General features: G+C 37.3%; 1 protein-coding gene across 1 annotated transcript; it reads right to left on the bottom strand.

Annotated features, from left to right (window-relative positions):
- Positions 1 to 4,408: 4,408 nt before the first annotated feature.
- On the bottom strand, positions 4,409 to 6,797 carry LOC113105174 (mucin-17-like). The gene is made up of 2 exons (XM_026266310.1): positions 4,806 to 6,797; positions 4,409 to 4,633 (listed from the first exon to the last, which is right to left on the bottom strand). The coding sequence occupies exons 1-2, from the start codon at positions 6,795 to 6,797 to the stop codon at positions 4,409 to 4,411; spliced, it is 2,217 nt and encodes a 738-aa protein (XP_026122095.1).
- Between the last annotated feature and the right edge of the window lie 16,889 nt (positions 6,798 to 23,686).

The following is a 23,686-nucleotide window of genomic DNA, read 5'->3' as shown; positions in this document are numbered from 1 at the left end:
CTAATCCTGTCGAGTCATCAGATGTCTCTTCATTGGCTGATTCATTCGGCTTGCCCTGCGTACATCTATGGAATGTGGGGGTTTTTGATTATCAGTTTTTGTTAGGGTGAAAGTAAGGGGCAGGATGAAACAGAAAAGGAAAAAAAAAAGATGATAATCAGAGAAGTTTGATGTGGAACATGCATGACTTTGCCGAGGAATCTGCTCAAAAAGCAAAACGCGCTGATCCAGAGAGAAATGGAATCAAGATTAAATCTTTGCTTGACCCTCTTTGATTTTGATTCTAAACACGGACTTCATCAGCGCTGTGGCAGACTGACCTTTAACCTTTGGGAATCCCCTCAGCTGTGATTAGATGTAGTGCCCATAAGATGGCAGCACTACTGTGATCGTCTTCTTTCCACTATAAACAACCCTTATTTACCCAGAATCCTTTAACACTCTATGCAACATTGTCATTTATAAATGAAACCAATATAATTGCATTAAACAAATCCAGTACACCATTCTAATGTATTTGCCATGTTCATGATATTTTTGGTTACAAAGAAGTGATGGAAATATTAGCACGTTTAGTCGCATGGAACATTTATATTTTAAATAGAATAGAATAGAACATGTGTACACCCCAATGTTCTTTTTAAAGCTTTCCCTGTCATTTTTAATGGCATTTTTTAAAAACAAAAAAATAAAAGACCAAAAACTATATGCGTCATTTCAAAGTGTGATAAAGTTGAAAATACATCTTTTGGATTTACTTTTGCATGTTGGGTTTTTTGTGATAAAGACCAACTGAATGTACATTATGTCAAACACTGACTGAATATTTACATACGAGAGTGGGATGGGATTGGGACATGTGAGTTAGCTAGTTAGCCAGTTTGTGTTAATGGCTCTCATATCATTTCAGGTACTGCTTAGAGCACGCTCAAGCACAAGTGGCAGCATGGTACTATTTAATGGACATTTTGCAATCTTCTTTCGTGTGGTCAAACTGTGGTAAGTTATTTACTTGTCTTGCAATATTTATGCTGCTCAAGGGCACCTCAGTCGTGGTATTGCCGGCCCGAGACTCGAAGCCACAACCTTTGGGGTTAGGAGTCAAACTCTCTAACCATTAGGCCACGACTTCCCACAACTTTAGAGATGATTTACAGCAGAACTGAATTTTGTTTGCATTTTCAACACTATATTCCTGTTGGAACGATGTAGAGCTGCTTTGATACAATCTGTTTTGTAAGAAGTGCTATATATAAATAAGGGTGAGTTGATTTCACAATTCTTCATAGAAATGTTTTTGTGCAGTCTGTTTTAAACAATCATGTGTTTTTTAGAATTATATTAGTAGACTACATTTTTCAACTTTACATTTTTTTTAATAAAATAATGTCACAAGTGAATTGTAATTAAACATTACAAGTTGTAGTTGCTTAATTTGTTCAAAGCAACAGGTTTCTTCAATTGAACTAAGTAGACAGAACTCAGATTACCTTACCAGTTTTAAATTAAGTAGATTCATACTTTTAAGTATTTTCAATTTAATAAATTTAGGTTAGTCCAACTTAAAATAAAAAGGGAACACAACACATTTTTCAAACTGTTATTTGTCAGTGTAACTCTAAGATTTTAGTTTTAGATAATTTACCCCCAAAAAATCAGTTGGCTTAAAATACTACAACCTAAAATTGTCAAAAGCCAAAAGGTATTATTTAGAAAACTAATTTTAGAAATTACATTAGTCTTAAGTATACTTGAAATATACAGTAATTTTTTTCCCATCTGATTTTAGTTAGTTCTATAGCGTGTTAAACCAAGCAAATCCTGTAAATGTAGGGTATTGAGTTTGTTTGTGTGACATAAAAGCACTTTAAAGCACTCTTGGGTGTTATGGATATAACAGTGCAGCATAATGAAGTGCATTAATAGTCTTCAGTACATCAGTTGTTACAGTCAGTGTTTTTTGTCTTGTAAATCCAGACAGATTATAACAAAGGTTTTTAATTTTTTTTTGTTTCACAGATATCATCTAGACCCAGATTATAATGTCGAATGAAATGGGTCATTATGTTAAGAAGTGGAGTCATTCCTCCACTAAAGGTCCATAACAAAGAAGCTCTTGTGTAAGCACTGCTCCTGAAAACAAGGGAACTCTGAGTCATTCTCATGTAAGTGACTGCAATGGGGTGAAACATCTTCTCTATTCACAATGAACACTTCACATCTCCACTTTGTTAATCTTTATAGAGCACACCTGTCCTTTGCTCTTCTCAGTACTTGTAATCTGCTCTATTCTGGTAAGGTATGATCAACACTATCCCCTATAACCTATAAAAATGTTTTTTATTGGCTATATTTATCATTATCTTTTGATACTTGTCCATATAAATATCTTCTCAGGCTTTTTTAAAGGCATGACAAAAATATAATCATCACATTGTGTTCCCATTGCTCTTAAAGGTAAAGTAAAACACAATTTGCTTATCCTTAAGTTGTTCCAAACTTGCATGCATGTATTTTCTAAGTTTCCAACAGTTTTGATTTTGAACTCATCAAAATCTAATTCTGTGTTTCCTGCGAAAAATAAATCTTTTGATCCTTTGAGATCTTTTATTGTAAGATTTTTCTGTATTTGAGTTTCCAGTTTTGTGCAATTTTTGTGTGTGCGTGTATAGGGTCAGTAAGGCCATTTGATTATGATTTGAGTCTGTTAGCGTGATGGAGTTTGCACTATTCAAAACTGAAGATGTCAGTTTCATTACCATGCACCTGTACTGTAATGCACCTGTTTTATCAAAAATGGCATATGCTTCATATGCATGGATATTCATATAAAGATCTGAAGCTGTGCATAGACAGGGATATGTACTATAAATTTAATGGTCTCTTCTCTTTTATATTCTTTTGTTGGGCCCTCTCAGTTCATTCACGTCAGTGGGCTGCGTGGATGAAGATTTAACAAGGCCAAAGATGAGTCAGGCCAGAAAACTTTATAAGAGACAGTAAAATAAAATGTGCTTAGTGCAAAATGGAAAATGAGTTTGTGATCCAAGAGAAACATGAGTACAGAACAACAGCTGTTGGGGTGGCAAACAGTGGCCTTCATTTTGACATTTTCTTAAATAAATATTGTAAAAAGTTCTGAAAAATCTGCCAGTCTTATGAAGATTCAATTGCTGTCCTCCAGGAAAATATCCTGATTCTGAGCCAAGGCTGAGGGTTTGATTACAGCAGAGTCGACTGATGGAAATCTCTAGATATGGAGGCCAGCAGTCTGACCACTACCACATGCTTGACTATAAATCACATCGATGAATTGGTCTAATAAATGAATTATTCTTGGGGTTAAATTCCAGCAGCTTGAGAATTTGGACCAGTGTGAATGTTTAGAATATATTTAGTAATATATATAGTAATCCATCTATTATGCCTATTTTTACAAGATGTAATATAAGTTTCATGTGTCCTCAGAATGCGTCTATGAAGTTTCAGCTCAAAATACCCTTTCATCATTTATTATATAATTTTGAAAAGGCCTATTTTGAGTGGAAGTGGAAACTGTTTTTGTGCATGTATCTTTAAATGCAAATGAGCTGCTGCTCCCCATCCTCTTTTCTAGAATAGGGCAGTGCCATTACAGCTGGTATCTCAAGCCAAAAACATCCGTTTGTTTTTGAATATCATGTCTATCATGTTGAAATCATACTTTTTAAATCATATTAGTTTAAATGTCTGATATAAAAGGACTGAGGAAAAGGACACATTCAAATTGTAAGCATTCCAAGAAAGAAAAAAACTAATGAGCAGAGACATTAGTTTGTGATGCTTCATTCACACGTTAGTCCTTTTTTTCTGTTTCAATTCTTTAAAAAAAGGGAACGGGTATTTCAGACTAGAGACACCAAGTATTTTATTGTTTCATTAATTATCAAAAAACAGTAACAGTAGCAAAGGTGAAGGTCCTTCTTTTAATTGATGCTTTGCTGTTTATGTGGAAATCGCTGACGTGCACAATCCTGTTGAGAAAGCAGAAAAAATAGGTTTAGTAAATGGTAAGGGAAAAAGACATTTGATTTTTATTGTTATACATGCAAGAGTCTACAAACTTAAAAGTGTGACACTTGTCACATATTAAAGTGTGTACTGAAATATAATACAAAGAATTTAAAACAGAAGAGAGAGTGTCTCATTTATTATTATTATTTTTAAAATATATTATTATTATTCATATTATTTATGTAAAACTGAGAGACAAGAGGCACTGACCTTTACAGGTGTGCTATTAAGGTACTGGGCTTTTCTCACACATCGTTTCTTAAGTGGAGGAGGTTGATGCACATCTCCATCATCCTGTTGAAAAAACAGACAAGTAATGCACATGCAGGTTTAATAAGAGCTTTTAGACATAATCTTAAGACATAACTCTACATATATTAAAGTGTAATATAAAATATTTAAAATAAAGGTTTTTTAACAAATCTGAAAAGCAAAATAACAGATAGGAGAGATTTACAGAGTCTGCAGTGGTCCATGGGCACAGCCTCTTCAGATTGTGCTGAGAACTTGGAGAGGCTGTGCAGTCTTCCTTCATACATTGTTTTTTCAGTGGAGGAAGGTGAACCATTCCTACATTGTCCTGTTGGAAGAATAAACATCATAATGTAATGCACAAGCAGGTTGAGAGCTTCTTAGACAATATCTAAAGACATTTAAGTTTTATGGAATAATGAAACAATAGGTTTAAAATATATACATTATATTAAACATAAAGAAACTGGAAAGTTAAAGTAAGTGATATAGGAACTTACTGAAACTTCATTGCTCCATGGGGTTGACCTTTTCCGAGGTGACCCCGGTGGGGGTGTGGTAAGTCTGTGTGCTCTCTTGTGGGACCTTATGGGTCTAGCTGATCCCCCATGGGAACTGGCTGGAACAGTAGACACAGTTGCTCTCTCAGAGGAAGCAGCAGGCACAGGTACTTCCTCTTGCAATGCAGAGAGTACAGGTGCTCCCTCAGGGGATGTGGGGGGAACAGGTACTTCCCTGGGGGATGCACAGGACATGGGTGCTCCCTCTGTAGACCTGGCTGGTACAGGTGCTTCCACAGTGGATGCAGCAGGCACAGGGGCTCCCTTGGAGGACCTGTTCAGAAGAGATGCTTCCTCCTCAGGAGACCCAGTGGGTACAGATGATCTATCAGGGTAATGGGCCAGATGAGTTGCTCCCTCAGGGGAGGGGGTGAGTAAAGGTGCCTCCTTGTGGTATACAGCAGGCACAGATGCATTCAGAGGTGACCTGGCTGGAACAGGTGCTTCCTCCAAGGACGCTGCAGGCACATGCGCTCCCTTAGAGGATCTGGCTGGAAGAGGTGCTCCCTCAGGGGAAGTGATGAGTATAGGTCCCTCCTCAGAGTATGCAGCAAGCACAGATGACTTCAGAGATGATCTGGCTGGAAGAGGTGCTCCCTCAGGGCACCTGGCTGGAAGAGGTGCTCCCTTAGGAGACACACCAGACATAGATGTATCCTCAGGAGTCCTGGTCAGATCAGGTGCATCCTCAGTGTATGCAACAGACAGAGGTTGTTCAGGGGATGCAGTGGGAACAGGTGTCCTGGGAGATGTAGGTCTTCCCATGGGTTGCCTTAGGGGCAAAGGCGTTAAAATGACATTCCTCGTAACATACTGCCTCATGTTTTCAGGGACCCTTAGTTTTCTGCACAGTGAGGGCCTGGCAGGAACTGGTGCTCCCTGTTGGGACCCATTGGCAGCAGTTGCTCCTTGCAATTTTCTGGCCAGAACAGGTGCTTCCTCAGGGGACGCAACAGGCACAGGTGCTTGCACAGAGGATGCTGCGGGTATAGAATGTCCCATGACTTGCCTTATAGGCAAAGATGTTAAGATGGATTTTCTTTTCAGATACTGCCGGATATCTTCAGGGACCCTCAGTTTCTGCCTCCATGGCGGCCTAGCTGGCACAGTTGCTTCCTGTTGGGACCCATCAGGAACAGTTGCTTCTTGCAGGTTCCTGGAAAGCACAGACACTTCCCACTGAGACCCTGGATCAGTTGGTCTTTTTAGGATCCTGGAAGGCACAGGCAGTTCCTGATTGGAGCTGACAGGAACAGGTGCTGCTTCCAAGGACGCTGCAGGCACATGCGCTCCCTTAGAGGATCTGGCTGGAAGAGGTGCTCCCTCAGGGGAGGTGGTGAGTACAGGTGCCTCCTCAGGGTATGCAGCAAGCACAGATGACTTCAAAGGTGACATGGCAGGAAGAGGTGCTCCCTTAGGAGACACACCAGGCATAGGTGTATCTTCAGGAGTCCTGGCCAAATCAGGTGCATCCTCAGGGTATGCAACAGACAGAGATTGTTCAGGGGATGCAGTGGGAACAGGTGCCCTGGAAGATGTAGGACGACCCATGGGTTGCCTTAGGGGCAAAGGTGTTAAAATGATATTTCTTGTCACATACTGCCTCATGTTTTCAGGGACCCTCAGTTTTCTGCACAGTGAGGGCCTGGCAGGAACTGTTGCCTCCTGTTGGGACCCATTGCCAGCAGTTGCTCCTTGCAGGGTTCTGGCCAGAACAGGTGCTTCCTCAGGGGACGCAGCAGACACAGGTGCTGCTTGTGGGGCCTCTACTTCCTGGTCTGTAGGGAGGTCCCCAAACTCACCCTTCTCACATGAGGAGCGTAAGAGGTCTTCGACCTCCATTACTGCCCACCACCGCCCTGCAAGGAGGGCTGTGATGAGCTCCTCATGCTCATCAAAGGGGATGAAGGTTTTTGTTTTTTGAATAAGCATCTTTGATGGAAGTAAGACAAGTTATCCAAAAAATTTAAACGTTTTTGAAACAATTAACCGTATTTGTGAAACACTGTAAGAGAAAGAGAGAGAAGAGGTGAACAAATAAAATCAGTTAAATTTTTTTAAGGCTGTGCTATGCCCAGTGGTGGTTCGTCAGAGGAAGAAAAGGAGGGTGAGTCTTTGCAAAAATGTATTAAAAATGTTCACAGCAACACAGCAGATTATAAATATACTAAGGATGTACAGATAGACAGTTATAGGTTTACAGAGTAGACCTTGACTATTAAAAAGTTGTGACAAGACAGATTTTTATAATTCATCATTAATTATCTCGACTATTTTAAGGTATAGGAGGATATCATCTGGGCATGGGAGCATAATTAATAATTCATCAGCCTCTCCGACAAACTCCTCACGGACTACCACTATGCTTACTTATTTTCAATTTCATTGTACAGTACATATTTAAACAATACATACTGAGACAATAATATTGCCTCAATGTATACAATAATATCCCCTGCTAAAAATATTGCAAATACTGATTAGATGAAAAATACCCAAATCCAAGGTAAAGAGTGTAACGTTACTCACAATCTCTCGCCAACTCGCTACAAATTCAAATCTCGCTTGCAGTCAAATTTACGCTCATCGAACATTCTAAAGAATGTTGCGTCATAATGGTTAAGAATCTGGTGTTCTGTGGGATGTGTCCTAGGCAGTTTTATTCGATTTAAACTGAATACACCACTCAGCTTAAGTTTATAAGAAACCAGCGCATATTAATATTTTCATACATAAATCTGACCCTATCCATTTTTCTGCAAGTTGCAACGCTTTGCCAATAGATGGCGACAAATGACCGTCTTTACCAATGAGTCGTTTGAATCCTTTTTTTTTTTTTTTTTTTTTTTTACAAATATTTAAATTAGAGTTTACAGCGCATGCGCACACCAAAGAACAACATTTAATGTATCTGCATTACTGTAAGTGTAGGTTTAGGGTTGATGTAGGTGTAGACTTTAATAAAATACACTATAATAGGTGCAAAGAAAATATTTATTGTTGGTTTCCTGTAGCTGTATCCCTTCTAGCTACAACCACGTATTATAAAACATAATTACTGTATTTGCATTACTGTAAGGGTAGGTTTAGGGTTGTGGTAGGTGTAGACGTTAATAAACCATAACTTTATAGTAGCATTTTTCGTTGTCGAATTGTATACTACCCACTGTTTTAATGGGATGTAGCAATATCTGACAAGGTAGGACAAATAGAAAGAACATCGGTTTATTAAAAACACTAATCTTTTAGGAGCAAAACACGACTATTGTGAGTAAATGTTGCCTAATCTAAACTATATCAGACTATTTGTTTATTGAACTATACAGTAGGCCTATAACACAGTCGTCACATTCTTTGTAGGCTATGTTAATACTGAAAGCCTTATGTCATTTTGTTTGTATAAAAGCACACACGTGGGGCTACCGAGGTCATCTGGGAAAATACATTTTGCAACTGAAGAACTCGATGCAAACTGGAGGTTCAATTTGGTGTTTTGATTTGATCAATGTTTCTTTTATATTTTTAACCTGTCAGAAACCGTTTTATATCTACTTTGTCTTTCATAAGCCATCACATGTGTATGTATGGCATAAATCATACAAAATGTATAAATATAACTGATTTAAACTGAATAATGCATAGCATAACCACAGAATATTTTCAAAGCATTGAGAACAGACAGTATTAAACAGTGAGTGAATTATTTATGAGTCAGAGTTTTGGTTTTGAATCATAACTACCATGCAAACAGAACTGTTGGTTCTTTATGTGAGATAACATGATGACATTTACCCAAACACTAGTCAGACAAGCTTTATGGAAGTTATCAGTGCCTTGAAGTGTGATTTCAGAAGTTGTTGATCACTGCACCACCTTGCGATCTCAATGTTGGCACTGTGACATTTCCTGTAGCTTCACTGCATCTAACTAGAATTTGAATAGTTCTTTTTATTCATCTTAAATGTTCTGAATAAAGAAAATGTTCCTCCAAGATTACTCAAGGTTGCAGCAGAAACATTGTACATGTGGCAGAGAATACTTAAGCTAGTTCAGACTGGAAAGTCCGTAGCTGTAATAATAGCAGGAGTAGTCCTGAAGTATATTTTAAGTATGTGTGTGTGTGTGTGTGTGTGTGTTTGTGTGTGTGTGTGTGTGTGCATAGACCAGATATGTTACAAATGAATTTTTTTATTAAGTCTTTGCAGTTAATTTAAAATCATAAAAATTGCAGAGTAATTACTGCTACTGCTTGCTATTTCATGTCAATTACCCATGTCTTCTCACTATTCTCCCGACGTTCATAAATGAAGCTGATATTGAACACTCTTTTAAATATGTTCCAGGAAAACTAAAATAGCCAGTTCTCCGTCCTCCTTTACTGTTAATCAGTATACATATTGCAGCTGCTGCTGTGGAAACTATAATAGTAGAAATAATAAATACTTTGGGGGAAGTTTATGGGAAATGTTTCATTGGAGCCAGAATAACAGGTGTAAGGATTTCACACAGTAGCTTTGATGGGGCCCTTCATTCAGTCCGTCAAGAATAGAAATCTTTCAAATTAAAGATCACCAGATAGCTGTGAACAGCTGTGAACTGAAAGGCTTTGAGGTATTGCAAAAGAGATTGTGATACATTTTTATTAATGCAATGCAATGTTTACCACCTGACAAAAACAATGATTAGGACCTGAATCTTGACTATGCAAAACATTTAGAAAGTAAAATCAATATTCCCAATAAGTATCATACTGAACCTAAATGCCATATTTCAGTGCATGATGTTTACTGGGAATATTTCCTTAAATATTTACTTTTCCTAGCAGGAAAATTGTATATTGGATCCACTGATTTGCTGACGTTGAGGAGCCAGGCTGGCAGAGTATGTTACATAGTCATCTGTGAAAGCAGAGCTGTCTTCATCTTTAGTGTCAAGTTGACTTAGGAGATCATCCTGAAAATGCAAGCACATTCAGATATTTTTAGTAAGAAAGTTTAGTACAGTATTTAGTACAACACAGTATTTGTTGCCTGGAAAATTCAGAACAAGTCTTTGGCCAAATCACAGACACACACTCACACACACGCACTAATAGTTGATTGGTGTGTATTTCTGGAACTCCCTCTCAAAATAGCTCCATGTTTGCCTAGAGACCCATGGGAAAGAAGAGATGGGATCTACAAATTCATTGGAACAAAACTAAGCTGTCTTACTTTTCACAAACATTGACTTATAGTTTCTCACTTTTCAAGAGCACAGGCCACATACAAAATAAACAGGTAAGCTTCTCAACTTTTTTGTCAAATCAGTGGCATTTTCTACTTGATTCTTGCTTATTCTTGAGTTATCATTTATATACTGGTTGCTCTAGACTGTAACTGCTGCACAAAGTAAATTTTTGAAGCCTAAAAAAATAGGATTCCTTAAGATACTATGTAAAAGATTACAGCTGGTGATACCAGGTGGAAAATTCATTTGAGGATTTCATTTAAGTTGGTTTTGGCTAACAGATGCAACATGTGTGGACATGACTGCTTTATCTATCCATTCCTTGGTCCCTGGTCTCAGTTCGTCAATAAAAAGTATTCACGAGCCAGACTGAGTTAAACTGAAACCTAGCTTCATGTGTTATGTTTACTCATTTCATGCACTGGGAGAACTGAGGATTGTTTTGTTGTCCTATTAGGAAAGAAAGAGAGCCAATGAGTTCATCTGATCAGATCCTCATATAGTCTTTATGTGTAGTGTATAGTGTTATGGGCAGACTGTTCAGAATTTCATCCAATTTAGAAACAGGTAAAAACACACTGTGTTGTCAACACTTACATGAGGACTGCTCTTTTAAATCTGATGATGGCCCAGTATATTACATAGTTGTGGAAGGGTCAGTTTTGTGCTGATTTTCGGCACAGCAGTTCACAAATATTTTCACTGCACTGTTTTTTAGTAGTTTTTCATTGTAAACGTGCCAGACAGACATCTTTGACCGGATACTATAGTGCTGTGTCTAATGGACCGAGGAAGTCTTGCTGATGTAACCCCTCTCTCCCGGGTCCTCGCCGCCGCACTTCACACTCATTCCAAGTGGGCCTCGAACCCGGGTCTCTGGCATGGGAGGGGGACGCACTAACAAGGAGGCGAAATGGCTACAGCCACTAACATCTGTCACTATTGCGTCTCTTGAGATTGGGGAGTGAGGTTTACCTGCACAGCACTACTCACTGGCCTCCGTTAAACTGATTAAGAAGCTAGATAGATTCACCAACACACCAGCACTCCAAACACTCCACACTCTAAAAAATGTTGGGTTAAACACAACCCAACTTAGGTTATTTGGCAACCCAGCGCTGTGACACAAGACATGCTGAGTTATTTTGACCCAACTGGTTAGGTTAAATGTTTTTACCAAACATGTTTGGTTGTTATTTAAGTCATCTATTGTTAAAAATGTATCATATACTGCTATTTTAAAATGGACTGAAAATTAACCACACACACAACAGTAATAATCAATTGATGAACATTTATTATTAAAGGGGTCATATGATGCTTTTTAAAAGATCATTATTTTGTGTATTTGGTGTAACAGAATATGTTGACATGGTTCAAAACCACATTATTTTTCAAATTCTGTACATTATTGTAGGTCATCTATGCCCCGCCTCTCTCAAACGCATCATTTTCTACAAAGACCCTCCTTCTGACAAGCGCAGTGTCCTCTGATTGGCCAACTGACTCAGTGTATTGTGATTGGCCGAACACCACAAGCACTCGTCGGAAATGTAATGCCCCTTTCCATAAACGAGAGCTTCATCTTTCAAAATAAATGTAAAGACAGTTAATAATGTCTTTAGTTTTACCATCAGTTCAAGCCTGAAAGAAGAACAGAGTGGCGTGACAGACAGTGATGAAGCTTGTATGTGTTTGCAGTACACAAGCCACAGGCGGCACTGTGTGACCGTCTCTCTCTCTCTCTGCACACACAGTGTGGCTGCTTCAACATTAATTGCGGTTACCAAAACCACGGACTTATTCTTTGCGTGAACATTTGGGCGGCATTACGCAAATATGCAGGCATTGTGTATGAATTCTCCAGCACATTCTCATGCTAATTTAGCATTTTCATTCAATTTTGGAGTCTGGTGGCTAATTCAAATGATCTTGTTCATAGGTTTCGTTCAGTTCAAATTCATACACAGTCACCACCTCATCAATAATTATTAGGAAAACAGCAAAAGTTTGAACCACACAAGGTTCATTCCTAAGGACGCTGAGTTTTCAGAATTCAAATTCCAATTAGCTTTTTTGATATGTAGCAGAATGAGAACAGCTCATATGATTATATTCACTGCATTAACACTAATGACTTCAGCACAAAAGCCGAGGACCAGGCAAACAGCCGTTAGTGCAAGATGCAAGGTTTTTTGTTGATGGGTCATCCAAGGATTGTTCATTAGTTCCAGGAACATGCATGCTGTCTTATTCCAATTATCAATTAGCATTAGTGAATCAGTTCGGTGTGCTCTCGTTCCATTCAAGTGACACAGTAATCCAGTATGTGGCTATATTATGTGCCATTAAGGTCAAGCTGTGAGGGCAGGTGGGTGGCAGGAGCTTGTGCCAAGACCCCTTCGGCACTCCATTATCCCAATGCTGATAGTTTACTTTTTAAGTGTTGTTCTGTTGTCACTGACCTTAATACTAGCAATGGTCTGTTTATATTGTTAATTAATGAATGTATGTCAATGTTATACCATATTATTCTTCCCATCTAGATTAGTTTCCCTATCTAAATGTATATTATATTATATTATTAATATATGTAGATTAGATTCCCACCAATTTTTTTGACAAGAACTTTTATCGGATCTTTAATAACTGACATACACTTTGACATGTATATTAACTAGATGGCAAACAGACACTCATTTTCCTTCTTTGGAGATTATGTTAATCACTTTAACCTCATAAGTACTTTTTCATTTTCTCTTGAAGGAAATATTTTCAAATAAATGTTTTCCCCAAAGTGTAGAGCTACTCTCTTACGCATTCTGTACACTCATTCTGTGATTTATTGCCTACATGTTGTCAGTTATTTCGTTTGGCTCCATAACCTGAGCTGGTTCATTCAGAAAAATGGAGCTGTGCTGTGCATCAACGAGTCTAATAGGCCCCGCATTCCTCAACCTGCTGGATGAATGGTGCTCATATATGAGACTCTGAATGTAAATTGCATTGTACAGTGCGCACATGTATTCCCCTGTCATGCATAATGTAAGGATGTGGGTGAAACCAATAGTGTAATGTTGCTTTTATGGTCTGTGCATGTATTCTTTACTTGTGATATGTTTTGTTTGTTCTTCATGTGCTGTGTAAGGATATTAGTTGATTCAGATTATTTATACATTAGTAAAGCTATGATGTCTATAAGGTTAGATGATGTGCAACAATGTGTGTACATGTAAAAGTGGGGTGTGATGTGGAGCAGTTTCCTCTGCTTGTGTGCTTACAAAGCAGTTGAAGCATTAAAAAAAAATGTTTTGTGCAAATTGAGGAATTTGTCATATAATATTAACTACACGCCCACTTCCACAGTCATTCTCTTTTTGTCCATGCTGGATGTTTAATATGCATGAATGGCGATACGGACCAATGAGATTTTATTGTGGGTGTATCTACATGATGCAATAGTGAAAAATGTTCACATTTCCAGGGTTCTTATAAAAAAACTACAAAAACAAAAATATATATTTGTGTTCCCATTTACCCCAGTACCAAAAGAAAAAAAGTCACACTAGCATTTTGTTTTTTTAGCTCAATGGTTAAACTGATGTTTTGCCAGTGGAACAATTTGTTGCTTAATTTAGAGCTCTGAATGTTAAATTCATTTTATTTATGCTTGCAGAAGAGAAAAGTACTGTTTTGACAGTTATAAGCTGTAACCTGGAAGTAAATCATGAAGACAGATTGCTTAAACCTTGTTTTTAATTTATTCTCAAGCCAAACTAGGTGTCAGTATTAGTAAGATTGGGCTTCTGTTGTATGTTTTGAGAAAAGGCTCTGGTCAAACACATCTGGGAGAGTCTGAATGCAGGACATGATGTAATACAGTTGTCTGCCAGCAAGATTTGAGTTATGAAAACCAGTTGTTTGTTGTATAATCAGGCCACCCTGATGACACCAGACCCTTAGTGTTCCCATGGATAATTCTGAAGACAGGAAACTGTTATTGCTTTGCAATATGTAACCCTGTGTAAATGTAATTGTTTTTATTTGCTTCTTAACATATGAACTGAAATATTTGTTTTGCCACAAGATGAAACAAAAACTGGGAAAATTTTGAACTTTGTGATAAGGGCAAAAGTGTAAAATAATGATGAGATCTCTTCCAAAACTCTGAGAGAAATGGGGGATATTTTGACTCCTAAATATCCAGAATTCCCTATGACTTTTTTTCTTTATTTTGGTATAACTATAAATGGATTATTAAATATCTAATTCATAATTACATTTATAGATTCAATTAAATTATACATTTATTTGACCTTTTGCATCTGAAATTACATAACTCATAACTCATTGAATAACTCATTACATAAGTCATTTGAATATATTTTGTATAGCTTAAACATTAAATTTGCAACTAACCAATGCACACTTGATGTAGTAAACGTTACAATATAGTTTGGCCATACTCTATAGAACCCCTGTTTGTGTGCTGCATTTCACACACTGATGAAGGTTACTTTCTCCCACTAATTTTCTTTTAGCACTTGCATAGTGTTCTGACGTTCTTTGGCTGTGGGCGAAAGATGCTTTGGTGAATCAAAGCTGTTTGTTTCAGAGTCCTTGTACCCAGGCTTTATTACTTCAGTGTGTCTCAGAGACAACACAATGAAGCAGACTGACGCAGTATGTGTGGTATTATGAATATAGAAGCTAGCTGGGGGGACAAAGATAGGGAAAGAAAGTTGGAAGGCCAGTGGGTACATGCTAAGGCCAAATGGGGACATCGCTCTTTCTGGAGAACCAACTAATTAGAGCTAGTTCACAAACAGTTCCCACAGTGCAAATGTACTGGATTAAATATTGTTATTTACAATTTAATATTGATTACAATACTTTTGTACACTGAATGCTATATTTCACAGAAAATGCAACTTGTATATTTGGACACTATGCATTATATGGGCATTCTTCTTGTGCAAAAAGGGTGGTGAAAGTGTTTTTTTATTTTTTATTTTTTTTACTGGAGTCAAGTGTGACAACTAGCCACAGGCTTGTACTGTTATATAACCACAAGCATACTTTATGCTGTAAAAACTAGTAAATAAGCTCAAACGTGAGATATCTGTGTGTGTGTGTGTGTGTGTGTGTGTTTTTTCAAGACAGGAGAAGGTAGTACATGTAAATGTCATTTGCTGTGGTCCCTGTTATAAAAACATCCAGAAAAAACATCCAGTTTCACCTCCTCAGTAGTTCTAAGCTTTAATTTTCACTTTATCGGAATTGTTTTCCTTTACCTTACTTTTTGGCTTTTGCCATTTTTTTTTTTTTTTACTTTGCTCACTTCTGGGAAATGAACATCTTTGAGTTAGGTTAGCCATCTGGCATACACTGGTGTATCATGTGACATTACTTTATGGTCTACAGCTAGTCCTGATAGTACTGCACAGATGTTTTCATCAAACCCATGTGTACCAAGAATGGAACTCTAGACTGACAACTGCACCATTTAACCCAGAAAACAGCCCTATACCTATTATGACGTAAACCTTGTGATTAACCTTTAGGCAAGAGGTAATTTCCTTTCTTTGAGAAGACAGCATTATTTATTCTGTCTCCCGTGGTGCTTTAACCAAATCCAATTATTGATCTGTTGACATGCATTCCATTCTCCTATTTCTACTGGAAGATAAAGTCATTAATATTCCAGTTTGCGTCATTTTTCAGAACAGCCATGATAGATGCTTAAATCAACAGCGCAGGGTTCACAAATAAAAATACCGTCCACAGATAGCATAATTTTTAGCACCCACTGTTTGTTGTGTTCTATCATACTATTCAGTAAAGGGATTATGCAAATCACACAATGGCATATGTGTAAATACATCCAAAACTGTCCTTGACTTTACTGAATAAGGTGAAATCTTTATAGAAAAGAGGTGTGTTTGCACTCAAAGTCATCAGAGTGCTAGTCCAGAATATTTAGCTCATTTTTAAACTGGATTGCATTCTAGACACGCTGAGTTTTTTATTGGAATATGCGCTAAAGTGGCTTAAATCCCCCCGGAGTAATTTAGCACCTCAATGTGTCTAGTCAAAGTCTGCACACAGGTATTCATTCATATTGGACCCATCATGGCGCAGACCCAACAATAATAAGGTGGGAACATACTGTATAGACCTTCCACCATCAGAGAAAAAGACCTCTCTTGTATGATTTCAGAGGAAAAAGAAATTGCCTATAATAAGCACCTTTGCAGACATGAAGGGAAAAAATGATCACTTATTATGTAGTTATGTATCATTTGGGAGAAGTTGTTTTTTTCAATGTGCATGGCCTTAGGTACACCAATTGCAGTGGTAGACCCCTTAGAGCAGCCCAGTGTTAAATGCCTTTCTCAAGGGCACAATAACACGGTAAGAGCAACTAACAGGCTTTGCATTAGCAGTCTGGATCCGAAAATTGATGCACTTCTCTCTCATTTACATAATTGGAATGTAGCCTTATCTTTAGAGTCATAAGAGTTTTTTTTTTTCTGTCACGATTTTGCCTTGAGTATAAGCTTATCAGTACATGCAAAAAATCTGGTTCAATCCCCATTTTTCTTAGTTTCAGGTGAAATAACATGAAATCAGAAATGCAGTTGCCCAAAGACATATTTGGGCTTTGATTATGGCTTAAGTGGCCAAATTTAGAACTCTCTTAAAAGTCTTTACTCTACACAATTATCAGATTAGTAGCACAAACAGTAATAGCAAAAGTTTTCCATTGAGAACCCTTATCCTACTTTGCAGGGTGCACTGATTTGTGGTGATTAAGCAGATGCTGCTATGAGTCAGCTCATTAGAAGGGGCGAATTGAAATGGTGACTTAAGCATCAAATATGTGTCCCGTTTGTCTGGAACCCACAGCTTCATACTCAGAATTAAACAACTAAATCGTTTACTGACCTTTTCAAGGCTTGCAAACCACACACCACACTGACAAAAAAGAAAAGTGAAGCTAAAAGGGTTTAAATTGTTTTCTCAGATAATGTATCATGTTATTGAGAAGATTGATATCTAGCAACAGCTAACACTGAACATAGAACATTTATTCCATATATAAAAAATGAGATGTTCAGTACAATTTCTTAGATTGGCAAAATGATCATTATTATCTTCCTGCTGTCAATTTGTCTTCCTTGCTGTTCAGTTGCGATCTTGTAATCTAGAATAATACTAATAACATCAGAAATTAGAGTTAATGTTTCTATCAGAAGGCTGAGCCAATGTAATATTGCGGACATTTTGTTCCTGAGTCCTTGCACTGATTGCCATAGCATGCAGTGAATGCTTTGCAACCTCATTACGGTAACTATTCTTCTCATTAGTTAGCCCATAAATCTCACAGTCCCTGCAAAAAACAAGGGCACTTGTGAATGGCGCCTTGGCATTGGGTGCCAAAGGAAAGACTGTCTCAGTCATTGACTGTAAATCTCCTTTTGTATTTAGCATGCCATAAAATTCTTCCTCACCAATTGCTTAATTTCTTCTCAAGAAGGAACAAATCTCTCACAAGAGCTTGTTGTGTTTACAATGGTTTCGCTTAAACATCTACCTCTGTATAGGTGGTGTTTTCAAATAAGGGAGAGTTTGACCTTATTTCCAAAACTAGAGTGTGAGCAAACTTCTGAATATTTTATTTATGCCACACATGCAAGTTCTCTGGAGAACATGACACAGTGAGTGCATGAGGTCATATCTTTAACCTTCCTTTATGATGATGAGAGATGACCTCATTCACATGCTAAGTAAAGTAATTTGAGCACTCAAACATCAGTCTTTTATCTAAATAATTGCCTTTGCCAAACAATTGTGTACATATGGGTGCTGGTCATATAATTAGAATATCATCAAAAGTAGATTTTTTTCACTAATTCCATTCAAAAAGTGAAACTTGTATATTATATTCATTCATTACACACAGACAGATATATTTCAAATGTTTATTTCTTTTAATTTTGATGATTATAACTGACAACTAAGGAAAATCCCAAATTCATTATCTCAGAAAATTAGAATATTGTCAAAAGTTTCAATATTGAAGACACCTGGTGCCACTCTAATCAGCTGATTAACTCACATCACCTGCAAAGACCTTTAAATGGTCTCTCAGTCTAGTTCTGTAGGCTACACAATCATGGGGAAGACTGCTGTCAGAACATCAGAAGCGTCTCGCCTGGGCTAAAGACTGCTGCTGAGTGGTCCAAAGTTATGTTCTCTGATTAAAGTAAATTTAGCATTTCCTTTGGAAATCAGGGTCCCAGAGTCTGGAGGAAGAGAGGAGAGGCACACAATCCATGTTGCTTGAGATCCAGTGTAAAGTTTCCACAGTCAGTGATGGTTTGAGGGGGCATGCTTCACTGTGTTTTCTGAGGTCCAAGGTTAACGCAGCCATATACCAGGAAGTTTTAGAGCACTTCATGCTTTCTGCTGCTGACCAACTTTATGGAGATGCAGATTTCATTTTTCAACAGGACTTGGCACCTGCACACAGTGCCAAAGCTACCAGTACCTGGTTTAAGGACCATGGTATCCCTGTTCTTAATTGGCTGAAGAGCTGAAGGCCACTATCAGAGCAACCTGAGCTCTCTTAACACCTGAGCAGAGCCACAGACTGATCGACTCCATGCCACGCCACATTGCTGCAGTAATTCAGGCAAAAGGTGCCCCAAAGTATTGAGTACTGTACATGCTCATATTTTTCATGTTCATACTTTTCCGTTGGCCAAGATTTCTAAAAATGCTTTCTTTGTATTGGTCTTAAGCAATATTCTAATTTTCTGAGATACTGAATATGGAATTTTCCTTAGTTGTCAGTTATAATCATCAAAATAAAAATAAATAAACATTTGAAATATATCAGTCTGTGTGTAATGAATAAATATAATTTACAAGTTTCACTTTCTGAAAGGAATTAGTGAAATAAATATACTTTTTGATGATATTCTAAATATATGACAAGCACCTGTCCTTATTTAACATTTATTCATTTATTTGCAGAAATGCCACAGAATAACCCTCTTGGGTTGCCCAAATATCTTTTTAGTGAATAGTTTTTAAAATACCCATACCAAGAATATTTTCACTAATCTAAAGAACCCTTTTCTACAATAAACAACCTTTTGTGCACTAGAAAGTGTACATATATTTTAAAGGTTATTCAAGGAACAATTGATTCCAATAAATAACCTCAAATTTACCTACAATACAGTAGGTAAGTGAGCATATTTTAACACAGGCCTTGAGTTGGTTAAAAATAAATGCAAAAAGGGCTCAAAAGAAAGGGATTTTGAGAAAAGGTTGAACATCTAAAACATTTAAATGTTTTTATTTTTGTGGTTACCACTTGGTTTGACAATTGCTGCCACACCTTTAATTTTTTGAAATGACAAATGCAATAATATATGAGTTACAACAGATAAAACGGTTAAACCCGATGCTCTCCCAAACACGTGGCAGTCTGAAGAATTTCTGATGCTATTACTTCATAACAATCGGTGCAGCAGTTGCTGTGCAGCCATAATGCAGTATTAGAGGCTGTGTCGTGACTCATTTGACGTGACTCCCTTGGTGATACTCCTCTGCCCTCGCCATTCAGACTCTGCAGGGCTTCCCAGGCACTAGTGATTTAACCATAACTCAAGCTATGCATGACTAGTCTCGTTCTTCAGTGTCAGACCTGGACAGAAGGATAGCGTCAACTCCCCTACTGTCAAAGAACACCTACTCTGTGCTGAGACTCATACCTAACATTGGCAGCCCACATGCAAACATACCCACACAAATGCATCAGTTCTGCTTGTCACTGTTTACTGCAGCATTACCAAACCTTGCAGAGCCTGTGGGGAGAACAACATAAGTGCTATGACTGCTTTAAACGAACAAGCATCTATATGCACTGCATTTGAATCAACTTTATTAATGGATGATACAAATGTACATAAAAAATGGCATGACCCTTTGTACTAAATGGATTAATCAGCCAATATAATGATGAAATAAAAAAATAAAAAATAAAAAAACCTTCTTAGTATTGGGACACCTGGGCTGCGTTTCCCAAAAGCATTGTAAGCTTAAGTTGATCGTAGATCCATTGGTTTTGCTTGCGATGATTTTAGTAAAAAGCAGCCCTGACCATTACACCAACAGGGGTGTATTCCAGAAAGCACGGTTAGCTTACTGTCAGCTAAACCCTGAAGTTTTGGTTGATTTCACCCCAAACCTTGCTTACTCGAGGTAAGTGGTTACAAAAAGTAAGTTCATTCTACTCAGAGTATGTTCCTGGTTAAGACTCAAGACATTGTCAACAAGCGACTAATCAGTGAGTCACTATGAAAACTGATGCTGAGAAAAAGATGTCTTGCTGTTTCTTTCTTCTTCTTTAGTTCAGAGGTCATTTACATGCTAAGTGCATATCGCCACCTAACTGATGGTTGTGCAATCATTTTTTTCTGTTTAATCTTTAATCCTTGAGAATATGAATTATATTGTTTGTTTGATGCTAATTATATATTAATTCATATCAGATATGTATTTGATTTAAAATTTAGACATTATAGAAAAGGCTGAGCCATGTGAGATCATAATATAAATATGTAATATTTATGCAATAAATAAATATATATAATATAATAAACAAAACATTACCTTGTCATAGTGTCTTATAATTTAAACAGATAACAGTTATATATGCCAATAAAATAAATATAATAACCATATTAGAATGATATATAACCTTATTACTTATATTAGGGCCGCTTCATCATTAACACACACACACACACAAACATATATATATATATATATATATATATATATATAATAGGGTATATTACATATTGTAATATTATATAATGTTGTGCACTATGTATGAAAGCACTTAAGTGAATTAACCGTAGAACATAACCTGCTCCTGAGCATGTTATCTTCAGAGATTCACAAATCAGCAAGTTTGTACATACCCTGAAAGTAACCTCTGATTTTGGAAACGAAAGCTGAGGTTATCCACTTACAAACATACCTGGTTATGTCACATAACCTGCTTTTTGGAATACCCCCTGGAATTTGATGACATTGCATTTAAATACATACATATTAATATGGAGTTGGTTGACCCTTTGTACCTACAACAGCTTTTACTCTGCAGGAAAGGCTTTCCCACAGTGGAAAACACAGCGCAATATCTGCAACACAACAGAAACAAATCCCAACACAACGAAATTGACACAACACAATGTAAACAAGCCGCAAAACAACAAAATTAGAACAACACAATGGAAATTAGCCACAGCACAACAGAAACAAGGAAAAAAAGGTGCAACACAAGCAGAAACAAGCTGCAACACAACGACATTAGAACAGCACAACAAAACTGAAACAAGTCATAACACAATAAAATTAGCAGAACACAACAGAAACAAGCTGCAATACTATGAAATTAGCTCAACACAACAGAAACAAGGCACAACATATTGGAAATAAGTCACAACACAACATAAACAACCCACAAAACAACTAAATAAGCACAACATGATGGAAACAAGTCGCAACACAACGGAAACAAATTGCAGTACAATTAAATTAGCAATGGAAATGGAAATAAACAATGACAGAATAGAAACAATCCACAAAATAACTAAATTAGCACAATGGAAGCTTGGCATTGTACTTGGTTGGTGATTTGAGGCTTGCATGTATAACAGAGGCCAATGAGTAAACCTCACTCCCCGAACTCAACAGGCGCACTAGCGACAGACACTACTGGCTTCAGTCACTTAGCCTCCTTGTTTGTATGTCTGCCTCTTATGCTGGAGACCAGGGTTCGAGGCCCACTTGGAGCAAGCATGAGGTGTGGTGGTAAGGTCCTGGGAGAGAAGAGTTAGACATGCAGCTGCTCATGGAAACTCATTCCACTGAACTGATATTAATGCCAGTGGAAGTTTGTAATTCTTCAGTTATGAAATCAACAGAGCAATGGTGACTTCCATGCACTTCGTGCCACAGCACTTGATGACCCTGCTCTTTGACTCATGTGGTCTTCTGCTTCATGGCTGAGTTGCTGCTCTTCCACTTTCCAAAAATACTACTTACAGTTGAGCGTGGAATATCTAGCAGGGATGAAACTTCACAAACTGACTTATAGCGAAGGTGGCATCCAATCACAGTACCATGCTTGAATTCACTAGGCTCTTCAGAATGACAATGTTTGTAAATGCAGACTGCATGGGTGCTTGATTTTATACACCTTTGGTAATGGGTCTAAAACCCGATTCAATAAATCTGTGTTCCAATACTTTTGTTCATATAGTTAATATAGTTAGTTTGGACATGGTTCTTCAGTTGTACACCATACATCTATTTTTCACAACTTCAAATCTAATCCTAATATGTTTCTATGGAAATTAACTTTAAAGTTTTGATTTTGATAAGGTTTTGATAAGCTGGCTGCCACCTATTAATTTTAGTCTGCATCCCGCTGACTGTCTCCAACCAGCTGTGAACTGCTGAGGAGATACATGGTGTTCTTGGTCTCGATCACAGCATGAGGGAGGCCACATAGTGCATGTCATGCATTTAAATGGTTATTGTGAGCACAGGCTGTTGCAGCATTATGTGTGCATGGGCCTGTAAAAAGCTGATAAAGGTTGATAAACATTTGAGACATATTGTTAACTTCTGTACCGCTTTGGTGTTTGTATCTCCATTTATATGTGACTAAAAATGTTTGTAAGTATTTTATGTAACCGAAAATCGCCCATGGCTTTAACATCATCCAAGGTCTTAAATAAATGCTGTAATATTGCTATAATATTTAGGTTTTAATTACATACTTAAATATGAAATCAAATATATTTGCTTATGTTATGAAAAGTTATTATAAGTGATAGGGTCTAAGTAATAATAAAAGTGACCCTAGAGCACTAAACCAGTCTTAAGTCGCTGAGGTATATTGGTAGCAATAGCCAGCAATACATTGTATGGGTCAAAATTATAGATTTTTCTTATAATTTTACCTTTTTTAAGTAAAGGTAATGTTCAATTAAGATATTTTGTAAATTTCCACTTGTAAATTTATCAAAACTTAATTTCTGATTAGTAATATGCATTGCTAAAGACTTCATTTGGACAACTTTCAAGGTGATTTTCTCAATATTTAGATTTTTTTTTTTTTCACGCTCAGATTTCAGATTTTTAAATACCTGTATCTCTGCCAAATATAGTCCTATACTAACAAACCATACATCAATGGAAAGCTTATTTATTCAGGTTCCAGATGACAAAAAATGACCCTTTTGTGTTCCAGGGTCACAAATATGTTTTCATAAGTGAGATATGGATTAGGTATTAGTTCTACAGCGAAAAACAGTTGTAGAGTAAATTTCATTTCACCTCAGTGTTGGGTTACCACATTGATCCCATCCATAGATCGCATCATGTAAGATTATGAGCACGTCACGTGGGAGCCTCCTCGCGCTCACTTTAGGTGATGACAGCATGTTGAGATCATGCTGATGACGTAATGTCGCTAAACTCCAACTGCAAGTGATATA

The sequence above is a fragment of the Carassius auratus genome, chromosome 6 (assembly GCF_003368295.1).
Source record: "Carassius auratus strain Wakin chromosome 6, ASM336829v1, whole genome shotgun sequence".
NCBI classification, from domain to species: domain Eukaryota; kingdom Metazoa; phylum Chordata; class Actinopteri; order Cypriniformes; family Cyprinidae; genus Carassius; species Carassius auratus.
This window is presented reverse-complemented; position numbering and strand designations above follow the sequence as displayed.